Here is a 14,519-nt window from a genome sequence, read left to right as displayed (position 1 = left end):
TCACTCTGCTTGCTCGGCGTTTGTTTCATTCTTTCTCTTTCTCCGTCCCGTCTTTGAGGCCTTAAAAGGACTCTGAGCCCCCTGCATGTCCTTCTTTTCGCTTCTTTTCTCTGTACTTTTTTTCATCATTATCCAACAGCACTTTTCTGTGCGTGCAAATGCTTTCTGAACGGCGTCCTTTCTTCCCTTTCAGGCTGGATGTCATTGTTGCTGCCTGTGGGCTGGGTGTATTTATTTAGGGGTAATTGGTGTGTGGATGAGTGAGGTAATGAGGTGCATCCACACTTGGCTGCTCCCCTCCCTGAGAGCCCGAGACAGACGTAGCCTAGCTGGGCTCCGGCTTGAGCTGTACCACACTGCTGTTTCCTCCACACAAGCCAGAATGGCTCTTTCATACCCAGGTGGACAAACACAATCACTGGGGCTGATACCTAAATGAGGCGTCTGCTGTTTGAAGTGTGTGTGTGTGTGTGTGTGTGTGTGCGTGTGTGTGCGGGTGTCTGGGCCCATCAGTACACGTCCTGTGAGTGTTTATGTGCTTGTGTTTGTGGGTGGAGAGGGAAAAAAGCAGCTTTTGGTTGTTGGCCTGTCTGCAGTCCCTGTTTGTCCTGCGGCTTGTGTTTGTATAAGTGATTTTCCCTGTGTGTTTGTAAGTGCATGTATATCAGACGGAGCGGGTGTTCAATGGAGCTCGAGGAGGACCTCTGGCTCTCGTAGCCCCCTGCCAACCTCAAACTGCCCCTGACATCCTGCAGAGTCACCTAATGATTTCACTTACACCTCCCTTATCCGTCTGGCCCGTGCGGCAGCATCCGTCTTGACGCTTGAGTCTTCACATGCCATTTACTGCCTCATATCCTGTGAAATTCAATTGCACAGCTCCAACGGCAGCCAGAGCAGGAGGGGGATCTCCCCCTCTCCTTCTCTCTCCATCTCACACGCTCTCTCTTTCTGCGCCGTCCCATATTTGTAAATACCAGCACCAACAGTTCAACGCATCGCACCACGTTTCTTTCCCCATATTATCTCACAGCAGCGTTGCATCTTGGGTGTTTGAGCCCTGTAAAGTTGAGCTTCCTTTTCATTGCAGCGTTTCGAGGACAAACTTTGAACGAGACGTCGAAGTTTTAAACTGGAAGGCTTGGATGTTTGAGGCTGCCCACAGGTGTTCTGCAGATAATGTTATGCATAGATTGTTTTGTTGTTATCAGGGTAATTGGTGTAGACCTGCCAGCCTTTGATAGACACACAATTACTGTATGTGATGCATAAGTGGACTCATTTTAGGGCAGGATTTTGAGTTGCTAATGGTGCATTATTCAGCTTTTGGTCTGTCCCCAAAAGTGCCGGGCCAAATCAAACACGCCGCTCCAGGATAATTGAGGCCCACTCCGCACCCCCTGCAGTGAGCAAGGCAGAATTGTAATCCCCTGACAACTCTGACTTGGCCCCAATCTGGCAGGCCGCCCATTTCCCAGCAAAACGCCGAAACTCAACGTAGGGGAGAATGAAGAAGCTCGCTTTCCAATTTCATTCTTCTTTTCAACTCGACAGAGCCTTGTAGCCATCTCTAGACTTACCCGTACTTTGTTTCATTTACAACTTTACTTCATTGAACATAATTACACTCAAACCGTCAAGCTAATATTCTTGCCCAGTGGTCTCCTCAAGCTTTTGTGGTTTTATGATCAAAGGTTTTTGTCAAATATGTCGAACCACCCAAGCCACGGGAATATTTCCATTTGTCTTTTAAAACTGTCGCCAGAACCTCAACCTTAAAGGCTCAGTAATAACATCAAATGTTGAGAAAAGTCAACTTGAAATCCACAATTCTGTTAGTTTTGTTAAATGCAATTTTGCAGTTAAACCCCTACTTTGCTAATAATTATTCCTCCATTTCCAATTAACTCTAAAACATTTACAAATATTTACAAATATATTGACACAACTTTACACATTTACAAGATGAGTCTACAGGTATTAAATATCACGTGTCATGAACCTTGTGATAGAATGATAGCGTTCTCTATCTTGTTGTAACAAGCCTTTATGGTTGGAGCATTCAGCTCTTCTGATGTGGACACATTCAAGATCGAAATGCACCGCTTCTCTTTTTTTTTTTTTGTTAGACAAGTTGTCATATCTTTTAAAATGTTAAATTCTCTTCTCATTTAAAAAAAACAAACAATCCAGACATTGTTTGCAGTGGCAGTGCATTAGGAGCCCCCCCCCCCCACCCCCTCTCACCCCTCCGAGGCCATGGCTCACTGTTTTAATGGCTTTAGTAATGCTTCACAATTAACACTCAGCCAGCGCCCTGGGTGAGGTAATGGATGGTGTTTTTCAGGCTAAATTATAAAACACCAAACAAGAATTCCCCATCACCCGCCATGCTTCCAGGACCTAGAGGTTACGGGGGAAATGGAAGGTGGTGAATCTTTTGACAGGGCAGCCGAGGTGATGTCTCATTCCCTCTGACATCTTAAACACCCTAAAGGTGGCTTTGCCAACAGTCTACCCAGGAAGCACCTCACCTAGCTGCGGCTAAATTTACACAACCACCAACCCACAGGGAGCATGCTGGAGAGGAGAGCAGAGGTGGAGCTGGGGTGAGGATGGAGGACAAAGAGGGGAAGGGACAAGGAGGGGTAGGAGACTGAGGTGAGGCTGATTGTCAAAGGTCAAGTTTCACGTACTTTATTATTTGAATTACGTTTTTGGATTAAAGAAGTGTCAGCATTTCTCTTTGGTATTCAGTCCCTCTTGGCTTGACTTTTCTCTGATGCACTGCAAGTAGAGACAGAGAATAGGTCAGATTTGAGTTTTCTAGAGTGCATTTAGGAGCTGTGGAACGAAGCTTTCAGCCCCCAGCGATTGCTTTTCAACTCCACTGAGAGCACATCAGCTGTTGTATCATTTATCATTTCACTGTGAAAGTGACCTTCATTTCAGAGTGTCACAAATAACAGTGGGGGGAGCAGCGAGTGGACGTGAATACTTGAGCCCTTTGGAAGATTAAACGTAAAACATTTCATAATGTCTAATGTTTCCCAGGAATTTTTTATTTTTTTGTTTCTCCAAGACATTTGACAATGCAAGACAAGTTGCAAATTGAGTTTAGAGTTTAGTGAAATGTCTAAAAGTGACTGATGTTTATTACCCAAGAGGTCATATCGTAAAAGGTGTTTTACGATAATTTATGACCCAGATTGACTAGAAATTATTTGCATTATTGAAACGTTTGAATGAAAAGCTTCTTTCCCTTTAGAACTGTATATCACAGCTCCTTATGAATTTGCTCAAAGGCTGCACATATAGGGAAGCTCTGAAGACAGACAGTCTAACAGAATGGTAACAATTCTAGATGCTCCCCAGTGGCAGAGTTCAGGCTGTTTGCCTGTGGGCCGATGGGGAGTGAATGGCCTTAGAGGCTCTAGGCTGGTCTATGTGTGGCCCGGCTGGTCCAAGTCAGCAGTAATGACTGGCTTTGGCCAGCATGCCTGTTAATGTGAGTGGGGTTACTCTGGGCAACACCTTTTCAGCTGGGTCCTATGAAGTCCCCAGTATGGTGGTCTTTGTCCACACAAGGGCTGTCCTCTCAGCAAAAAGGGCTCCTTTTTTGTGAGGACTATCAACTGGTGATGGATTATACCCACCCCCCTTTATTCATCCGGGCAGACTAACAGACACGGATGCATGCAAACATAAACCTACTTCTTGATGAATCTTCTCTTCCATTCTTGAGATACAGAGAAAATTTAGTCACTTATTTTTCTTCATCTTTTCTTCTATATTCTTGTTTAGATTTTCTCTTTTGCTGATGATGCCGAAATCCTCACTAGCTCAATGAATGCAGGTACATGCATCCAAGTTGCTTTTGTCGTCTATTTGTTTCCTTTGATCATTCCTGAAGATTTCAATCTGTTAACCTTGAGTCCATGACTGCACCTCTCTCCTATTCCATGACCATTCACCTTTATGGATCAGTTCACTGGCAATGCCACTTTCAGGGTTTCTTGTGGTACGAAGTACAATACAACTCTGAGCAGGACCAGTGCCAGTGGGCAGGGGGTTGGAGGTGCAATGACTTTAACACCGCCGTGTTAGTTGTGGAAGTTATAAAATGTGGTTTTTGTATCTTCTACCTTCTCTCATAGTGTAAGTTCTGATGTCGCCATTTCCATAATAGTGTTTTTTTTTGCAGTCGTCAACCAGTGTGATGGCCCCCACCTCTCTCAAGGGGTCAGCCACTTACCCGGGATGACACAGTAACCTCCAGACGACCTTTCGTTTTGCCAAATGTCATGCTTGTAAACTGCCTGAACTCCATCACAGCGCAAAAAGGAGACAAGGGGAGAAATGGGTTGTTCTGTTGGAGGGCAGGCCGGGTTCAGGAAACCCAGTTTGTACTGGGCTGCTTTGTGTGCCCATGTTGTAAATACCTCTGTGTGACACATGCATAAGCAAGTGGCAGTGTGGCTTTTGTACAGGGGCGTGTGCACTTGTATACTGAGAGCAACACACAAAAGTGTATGAATAATACATGACAAAATATCCTTGGTAAGTCGTTGGCTTTTATTTTTTTTTTGGTGACTAAAGCAGTACCACAGCCCTTCAGGATCCTAATGGGATATTTTTCAACATCAAAGCAACCAGCAGAGTGTCCAGGAAGTCGCTGCTACATACAAGGGTTGCTGTTGGAAAAGAAACCAAAAATAAAAACTTGATACACTTTATTTTGCAGAGTTTGTTAGGGCAGATATTGTTCCACTCGTAAATAGCCAGGCTAGCTGTTTTTATGCTAAGCTAAGTGGATGCTTAATCAAGCTTTGATTTTCTTACCTATGTGAATGTAGGTATCTGCCTGAAAATTGTCCGAATACAGTTAATTTCCCATACGGTGTTGTATTGTAGTAACTTTATAATGGTGAATTAAGCTATCACCTCGGGCAGCTTTTAAGGTTTAAAAAAATATTTAAATATTTCCTTCAATGTGCGATTTTCATAGCAGAGCATCTGTGTAGCGCTAGAAAACCTGCTTTTACTAAAAGTGTCAGTGGTGTTTTAACCTGAGGAAGTGTATATCAGAGTCATGGTTTGAGGCACAACATGTTTGAGGGGTGGAGGGCACAAGAGGTCCCCCAGATACGCTGTCATAACTCATGCAGCCGCGCACTTTGCTATGGGCCTATCTGTAGTGAAGGCAGCACTTAGACATGTTTGTACTCTATGCCCTACATCCCCCTCCCTATCTCCCCGGGCACCATGTCACTCCAGGGGGCGGACCAGTACTCCCTGACTGTGCCCAAGTCCATAACACCAACTACACCCCCCCCTCACTACCCACCACCACCGGGGTCAACGTGCCCTCGCCCCCCTCACCCTACAACGCCTAGAGTCCATACCAACACCGCCCTCCAAAGAGAAACAAAACCAAACTGAAAAGAGACAAAATGGCCCCACGCTGCTTCCCCCTGTCAAGGGCTCTTGACAGGCCCGCGCAGAGGCCCCCAGAGGAGGGCTCCGTTGAAGATGATGACGATGGAGATAACAAGTCAAGTTGCTGTGTTACAGCGCAGTTACACTTTGGCCCTGGTTTGTCCATTTGGTTATTCAGAAGCTAGCTGACTCCAAAGCAGGCCGTGTTTAGTAACATGACGGACACAATCAAAGGCTGTTTCACATCAGCCCGTGGAGCGTGAAGGGTAAGTCAGGAGCTAAGAGAACAGGAGTAAACATTCCATTAGGTATTACAAAACCTTGGAATATTGTCAGCTAATGAATTTGCTGCTGGGGCATGCTCACTTTTAATGAAATTCAGTCGGTTATTAGTCCCTTACTCCATTCTGCCAGTGTTTGGCAATATAATTACAGTCAAAATGCTTACTCATCCTTCTGCCTGCCTGCTGCCTACTCTGTCAGATGCATTAGCCATGAAGCCGTAGAGATGAGGGGCCTGTGTCTGTATCTGTCTATCTGTCAGTCCGCCTGACTGTCTGTATTCCTGCCTCTCAGATTATCCGGGATTAGGCAGCAGGTGACATGGCGAGCAGGTGACCGTCGCCCAATTACCAAAACGAAACTCGAGATGAGCTCGAGTGTGGTTTTACATTTCTTTCCTTCTCCTGTCACTCATGAGCTGCCTTTACTCACGAAATATTTTCGTTTAATTTGGTTTCATGCCAAGAGTACAGAAAGAGTTTGAAGACATGCCGTACCTCGTATGTCATGTTAGATTTCAGATTTGACCAATTTAACTGAGGCTCCATTTTTTAAATATGTTTAATTACCTTGTTCCGAAGTTTGCACGACTAATAGTTGCTTGTAGTGCTGCAGGGAGAACATTTTAAATACTTTGACCAAAAAAATGAGAGTATGGGTATTAATCTGACCAAAGAATCTTATGTTTGATAAAAAGAAATCTGGTAAATAGATCATAAAGACAAAGTCTAAGGGATAAAAACGTCCCTAGTCAACAGGTTATTCTTAGGGCAAGGTCAGGGATCGAGTTGCACTCTTTGTTACAACAAAAGAAGAGGAAGGAAGAGCTTCTTTCCAGCTTTTGTTGGACGCAGGTGGGCTAGAATTACCAGTGACGGGATTTATGCTGGGCTGTTTCTGCTTTTTGATGGAACGGTAGCGGACGTTTTCTGTGAAATTTACAGCGTAAATGTGACGATTGTTTCCTTCCCGAGTAGAAACAACTTCATTATGTGGGTTTTGGTGTGCTGAAGGTTAAAAACCTATAGGAGCTGTCCTATGGCATCAGCAAATGATTTCCCACACAATGAAGTGTAACTTTAGAGGTGCAGGGGATTACGCCACTGGGAGGTGATTTAGCTTGGTTTAGTGACTGGATAGACCAGCATGTCTGGGAAAGTTCTACCCATTTTGTTCTGCTCCCATTTTGACCGTTGGCTGCTGGTAGAAATGGGAGTGGAAATGGACATTGACTTGGGTGTCATGGACAGACGTACACATTTGTTTTTCTGTGGATGCACTGCAGCTGCGATGCTGAGCGAAATTGAATTGGCAAAAGGTATCACTTCTAATGTGACCACTGTCCATGAATACTAGAGTTGTGGTATATAAATCCATTCAGGCTGTATAAAAATAATGGTCTTCTGTGTCAATACGATAATACAAATTTCCTAGCAAAAAAACAGATTTCTTTGTGATTGTTATGCCATCAGCTTAATGTTTTCTCATTTGGCTGACTTGATCGAGCTTACAACAAATAGGGCCAAATTACAGCAGTGATTGCGTTAAGTAGGTGTTTATGGTAAATATCGTGTCACTTCCATGAGCATGTTCCAACATCGGCTAATCTGATCGGAGCAGCCCGACCGGTCGTCATGCGTTCTACTGAGGTGTTAGGTTTCCCATAGTTTTAAGCTGTACACTGACACGGGCCATTTGAAAGTGTGGCTTAAGCTATGGATGAAATGACTCGTTAAATTAGCACCTACTACTCAAGTCATTAGCAAGCCGTTACCACCAGTGGAATGCCTTTGATGGTGCTGCTTTGTGTTAGTAGGTCCTGTTTAAGCTCCAGTTGGAAATGTTGGTCTGTTAGGATCTTGGAATATAATGCACTGGCCTAACTTTGTATTCAAGGTTGCCAGTTAACTGATCATAATTGAAAATGTGCATAAAAAGTGAATGTGAAAACTGTGTGTGGAGATTGTGCAGCAGCTGGTTGCAAGTAGCATGAAGCGCCATTTTCCTAAAGAATCGGGTCTTTGGGGTTTTTAGTAAGCGGATGGGAATTGTCCATTGTCGGCTGATATTAGTAACCCTCTTAAGCAAAGCCAGTCCGTGGGCCGGCCCTCGGGGCTCATTTCAAGTGCTTAGCGCTCGTTTGGAGATTTGTCACCCCTCACCCTGTTGCCAGCATGGCCCCGGCCCCTCTGGCCGCGGAGCACAGCCGAACCGCAGACCTTCACCCCTGCCTGCCACTAGGGAGGGGAACACTAACATCACATTTCTAACACACACACACCACTAACATTATGGCACACATCCATTTTATTTTAGGACAACCCCTCCCCTCCCCAACTCCACCAATGCACCACAACCAATGGTCTATTTTCCCGCCGTCGACTCCCACCCGACACCCCCCCGTTTTTTTTTTTCTTCTTCCTTTTTTTCACCCTAGTGAAGGTTGCCAGGCAGCAGAGAAAGACTTCACACACACATACACCCCACTATGCCTCTGAGGGTTTTCCGGATGTCCTTGTTTACATCATGGAGTGTGCTGGTCGTGGGGAAGCAGACTCAGAGTCTTCCTGGTTGTGTCTGTCCTACACGAACCCCCATTCATTTGATATCAACGCAATGTCGGTGGCAGCCACTTAGTTTGCTGGCATTTTTATTAGCTAAAATATTTTTGTGAGATTGATCTTTCAAAAAGTTAACTTATATGCAATATGAAAAGACTTTGTTCGGATTGCCGAACTGGATACAAAGAAAGTTTCCGTATCCCTGATAATGAAATAACCGCTATCTGCTCTAATAGTGTCTGTCACTGGTGTGCAGGATGTTTTCTAACTGTTACTAGGCTCCCCTTTCTCTCCGTGTTCCAAACCGATCGATTGGTTTTGTCTGCTCCTCCCTCCAACTTTGATGTCAGCATTGATTGTTCTCATCTGCCCCTGAACTCAAAGGTTAGAGTAGCTGTGCCGTACTTCTGGATTGCTTTGACCTTCGCTCTGCACATGCTCAGTGGATTCACAGAGCTCAGAGCCAAGCAGACACGGCGTAGCCAGGCCCATGGGTGCTTGACAGCAAGACAACGGTGTGATGTCTTTTTTTTTTTTTTTTCTCACCCACTGAGGGTGATGTATATGTGATTGATTTTTCTCCCTCTACCGTGATTCCGCTGCGGTGCACTAAGCAGTACTGAGTCCAGGCTTGATCAATGCATTGTTTTTCTATTTAAATCACACTTGAGTGAGCTGAAGACACGAAAGGTTACACAGGTGAGGTTTGGCAGGGGTGGAAGTTGGAGCTTCTGGGGGCCCCCTCAAGGCCATTATATGAGTTTGCATGGATTTGTGTGTGTGTGTGTGTGAGAGAGAGAGAGAGATGGAGGGATACAGAGAGAAAGTTATACAGACTTTAAAGTTAATTCATTATGTGTCTTTTACCAACTGATGTGGTGTCCAATAATTTAGTTTATGCTCATTATGTATCTCCTCTTTTCTTGCAGCAGTATTTTCCATCTGTGCCTCTGTAAGTCCTGTGTAACCTTACCTTTATCATCTTACATTAAATTATAGGTCTTTCCCAGTGTCTCAGGGCTCACCTGCCCGAGGCTTCCTGAAGACTTCTCCTCTGGTTTCCGCTCCTTGCTTTACAACCGTTCTTCTGACACACACACACACACACACACACAAAAGCAATGCATTGAACAGAGAGGACACGAGGAGACCACTTGATGCACCTCTGACCCCTTAACCACAGTAACCACAGCACAGCACGTCATATCAGACCAACATCAGTGATGTAAAAACAGACCATTGAATGCGCCTAAACAAACGGTAATAATCCAAGGGAGGAAGTAGTGTACCCTTGAGGGGTAGAGAGTGTTGCATAGTCCTAAATTAGCTCTTAGTAATGACGCTGTTAAACCCTGTACCCAAACACCTAGTCATTAGGAAAAAGATAAGTATCTGCGGGAGTGGAAGGGCGCTCCTAAAGCTGCACGTCTTCAGGGGGGAATGATGTGGCAGGCGGGGAAGTTTAGAGGGCCGGGGTGGGGTGGGAGCGCAGGCTTTGACCAGCGGGTGTCAGATGTCATGGCAGATTCTTTCAGGGGCAAATTACAGGGTTTAACTTCTCTTGTACCCAGGATGCCTGTATTCCGATTTAACCTCCTCGATAGACACTTGAGCAACATGCTACTCAAAACCATTGTTGGGCGCACACTTGACTCGGGAGATACTTCACCTCGTCTCACGCTCTCAGCACCTCTTCAAGACTTTGTTCATGGAGTGCCATCGGGGGGCCTTTGCTGCAGCTTCTTGAGAGAGCAGAGCGCTGTAGCTCGACTAAAGGTTTATAGTGGTTAGCGTGTTGGTGTTAGGGGGCTTTACATGAGTGGCCCTCATTAACCTCTTAGCGTCTTTGTGCTTCGAGTTGGCGAAAGGCGGCCCCATAGATAAGCTTTGCTATGAAACAGCTGAAAGACTTGATCCTAATGACTCTGGTATTAGCTGGACATGATCATCTGGGTTGCACAGCAAATCGACGCAAGTGCCAACACATCGAGATGCATGTCTGCGCCTGAGCACAGCGCACCTCATGAATGCATGGCGTTGTGTCCCACACACACACACACACATTCCCCGTGAGCTGTAACGGACCTAAAGCTCTGTGAAGCATTTAGCAGCATGCTAGCAGGTGTACTCCTCGATGCCAGTGCTGAGGGGAGTGCTGAAGCATCTAATGCAATTTCAACCCAACATGGCTCACTGTGAATAAACATCACTGAAGTGTACCATCTACTGTACGTTGATCCACTGTAGTGCTTTTTTTTCCTCCTGCATCCGAGGTGATCTAATACTCTGCCCTCCGCCCACCCCCTCCTCCCCCCCCCCCTCTCTCTCTCTCTCTCTCTCTCTCTCTGACTTCTGCAGAGACTGCATCTGCCTCCAGACTTGTCTGAGACGGTGAGTCGTGTGAGCCGGGGGGAGCTGGCAGGAGGGGCCACGGTGGCTTCAGCCTGTGGCTCCGGCGGTTCCGGCAACAAACACCTGGACTTCTAGTGCGCCCACACAGTTGCCAAGGGCAACCAACACCTGCGATGCCTCAGCGTTGTCCTCTTTACCATGGCGACCAGGTTGTTCCTTCGCCCACACAATGTCGACCTCAGAAGCCCCGCAAGCCATTACTACCTACTCTCCCGGCCAGTGTCAAAGATCTAAACATCAACCACATCTCTTTTTTTGTATAAACATACAGCACACTCACTCACAAGTTGACGTTTACACGTGCCATCCTGCTATTAGACGGTAATTTAACTAACTAACTAGCCAACGTGGAATACCTACAGCTGTTTTTCCACGCAGAAAATGCGTTTTTAAATTGTTATATGAAGATGTGCGATTGGCACGGTGATTCGTACCTAACCCAAGACGGAGGGATTATTCAAAGGTTATTTCAGAGAATTAATATAGCAGCAATGAACTACTTACAATGTAAAGATATGGTGGAGTAGTGAACAAAGTGACACTCCCTCTGTATTGGTTTTATGAAGCCTCGCTAGCTAACGGTCGCCGCCGTTCCTCATTGAGCACCTTTAAGATCTGGTACATTTAGTTTGTTTCTTGTTGTTCTCTGTCTCTCGGGATTTCCCTGACAAGCAAAGTGTCGTCATGAAATATTTTTTAGTCTACACCGACCCCTTACTCTTGGCAAACAGTAAATAATTTAAGTGCATTCTCCCTCGCTCCGAGCGTACTGTAAAAACAAAAGTGGCCACTCCTGTCTAGCTCCTCCATGAGCAATATCATTGTTTGTTTAGTTAAATAAAGGCAAGCACGGAAGAACCTTTTTTTTACTTGACACCAGCTCTGAAGGGAAAGTGGACTACCGGTGATAGGATCTAAAGTGAGTGTGTGATGGTTGCAGGTTTGCATAAGGATGCTTCCATCTGACCCTCTGAGTCTCTGCCGGTGAATGACGTCCACCTCCTGTGAGCCTGAGAGATGAGCAGCGTCGTAGGCGCAGAGCAGAGGAGCTGGATTTGGGTGCAGGCTTCACACCTCATCAGGCGTGTTTGCTGGATGAGCTGCTTTGCCATGACAAGTCCAAAAGAACAAATTAGGTCAAATAGTGACATGGAGAAACAGAGGGGGGGGAAAAAAACGTGAAAAATTAAATGTTTCATTTTTGTTTTCCCTCAGTCTGCTGCTCATGCCAGTTTGAATAATTTTGCCTTTGAAAACTGGCAATACTGGTGACCATCTGCAAAACGTGTTGGAAGAGGGAAGTGTTACCTGACAGTTTCATGCATGAATGGAGTGCTCATACATCGGGTATATGAGAGAGAGGGGTACAAGACGTACAATGGTCACTTGTAGTGAACGAGTAGTCTAGATAAAAGTTATTGTGGTGGATGAGCTGACATATTATGGATACACGTGCCATGTCACCATGGAGCTGAGACACTCCGTTCAAAGTGCAGTAAGTTCGACAAGACAATCGGCAAAGTTGTATAAGTAGTAAATATCTTCGGTAGGTGTTCAATTTATTTAAGCCTCTAAACGCAGTAACACAATAACTGCAGCGCCACAATCTGGTGGAGAATCTATTCTCTCCTGTCGGATGGATTTTTGTGATGAAGGACGTATTTGAGTCTCTGTAAACGCCCCTCAGGAGCAAAGCGTCAAATCTTGTTTTGCTAAAATCACAAAAATGGTTTATACCACGTTATTATGTGATGAGTTTCATAACAAATCATAAATCATAAGGTGTTGTCTTGTTTTTTTGTTTGCATTGCCCTTAATGTATTCTGTAACAATAGCATTTAAGGTGTACACTTGTTTAACAGAACCTGTTTCTTTACAGCCTTGCTCGGCCTAAAGCAGAGACACCGAGTGTACAGAATGTTCTTTTATAATTGTGTTTTTTGGCAGCTTCTGCTCACGTTGCATCAGTTCCTTAATAAAGCCAGTTGTTTTTGTACAGCAGCTTCAGCTGAGGCCGTATGTGTCGTATCATTAATGGCCATCACGCTGCAGCTCGATCCAAGCACACAACGTGGGCCAGTTCGTTCTCACCACACTCTATATCTCTCTGCCAATTTTTGTTTAATAAAGCACACACAACTTGCAAATGAGGTTAGCATATCTGTCAAGTACAAAAGAAACAAAGCTGGACTATTATGTATTGTATTAACAACGATGAGAGAATTCTCCATTCATGTTTGTATAAAGCGCACACACTCACACACACAACTAAGCAGAGTGTTAGCCTCTCTCTGCTGCTGTGGGAATTCAGATTTCTATCTCAGAATTGTTGTCTCATTAAAAAAATAGATCACAGAGCAAAAAGTTCTAAGGGAACATTTCCAGAAACTTATATTGTTTAACTTGTTTCCGAGGGAGAATTACATTAAACCTTTTTATCCCGAGGCTGTGTATTATTTAGACTTCCACTAATTGCAGTCTTTCTTGCATTTTGAATCTCCCTTTTACTCTTTCTGCGTAATAATTAATGTGCCGATGCTGCCTGTTCTCCCCGTCCCTTCCTGCACTCTCAAAACACTTTTTCTTCTCTCCGTGTCATTAAAAAAAAAAAAGAATCTTCTTTAAAAATGAGTTTAGCAAAATAGGTGCTGCTGTTAATTGTTGTATGAATGTTACCTGACCTCACTCTCTCCTGGACATCCTTTGCTTTATGATGCTCTCTCTCTCGCTCTCTCTCTCTAACACACACACACACACACACCCTTAAATACACGCACATACACACAGACACAACTCCCCCCCTGCTGAGGCAGCAAGTGAAGCAAAATAACTCACTCTGCCACACAATCGCTCCTTTGCCCCGCTCTAGGCACTGACTGCTTTATTCCATGACCCCCCCGCCGCCCCCCCCCTCTCTCTCCCCTGCTCCCTTCCCTGCTCCCTTCTTTTCATTGGCTCTGTATTTTTTTCATACCATCGTAACTCTACTACAACAAGAGCCAGTGATGGTGAATTGCTTGACCTTTCTTGTTGTGCAGCGGTGTTGTGCTGTGTGGTCGCAGTCGACTTGGTTCGGGCCCCTACATCGAGAGGTTTGTTATTTTGGACACCTTGGTTTGGTTTGGAATTGGATGTGTTGTGCCCCTGAAAAAAATGCTTTGTCAGCATTTACATTAGTTTAAATATGCAGCAATGATGCATAATGTCAAAATGTTTGACTCTGTAAGGCAGCATTGAACAGGCAAAAAGGTTTTCTTTTAAGACACAATTTTACTGTACAAAATGTTTTATAGTTTTCACAAAATACATTTAGAAAGCTCCATTTTAAATAAAATTAAATTGAAATATTTAAGAGACAGCGTGTAGACGTTTTATCTCAGAAGCATTGCTCAGACGTAAATCCAGTGTGTCCGCGTTCCACATCCAGTCTGAAATAAAAATGCAAAACTCAAAAGAGCATGACAGATGATGCTAGAAAAACCCTCCCATGGTCTTCAATTATAAATACGGACTGCGGGGTTTGACTGCAGTCTTACGAACTCGAAGCCAATGTAATGGAACTGAGCGTGTTTACAAAATTCTGCAACACAAGACTAATATCTTTAAAAAAAGCATTGTGTACTAGATGAAATACAAAGGCTTTGGTCTGTTTTACAATCAACAATGATTAAATCTGATATGTACTTGTAAACAACTGCCAAACACTTAAGTTTAAAACTCTGTCAAGCAATGTTTAATCATAATTATAGGAATTAAATATTTCTAGTAGCACAAGTTTTTTGACCATAGGACACTATAATACAACTATACCTAAGAGACAAATTG

General features: G+C 44.5%; 1 protein-coding gene across 1 annotated transcript in view; it reads left to right on the top strand.

Annotated features, from left to right (window-relative positions):
- elp4 (elongator acetyltransferase complex subunit 4) overlaps positions 1-12,695 on the top strand; it is a 49,001-nt gene extending 36,306 nt beyond the window's left edge. Inside the window, exon 10 of the mRNA XM_037489678.2 lies at positions 10,641-12,695. Coding sequence (XP_037345575.2) covers positions 10,641-10,769 — 129 coding nt within the window. The 3' untranslated portion in view covers positions 10,770-12,695. The remainder of the gene's footprint in view (positions 1-10,640) is intronic.
- The last annotated feature ends 1,824 nt before the right edge of the window (positions 12,696-14,519 follow it).

Source organism: Pungitius pungitius, chromosome 4, assembly GCF_949316345.1.
Source record: "Pungitius pungitius chromosome 4, fPunPun2.1, whole genome shotgun sequence".
NCBI classification, from domain to species: domain Eukaryota; kingdom Metazoa; phylum Chordata; class Actinopteri; order Perciformes; family Gasterosteidae; genus Pungitius; species Pungitius pungitius.
Note: the sequence above shows the minus strand (reverse complement) of the source record. Positions and strands in the feature narration are given on the sequence as shown.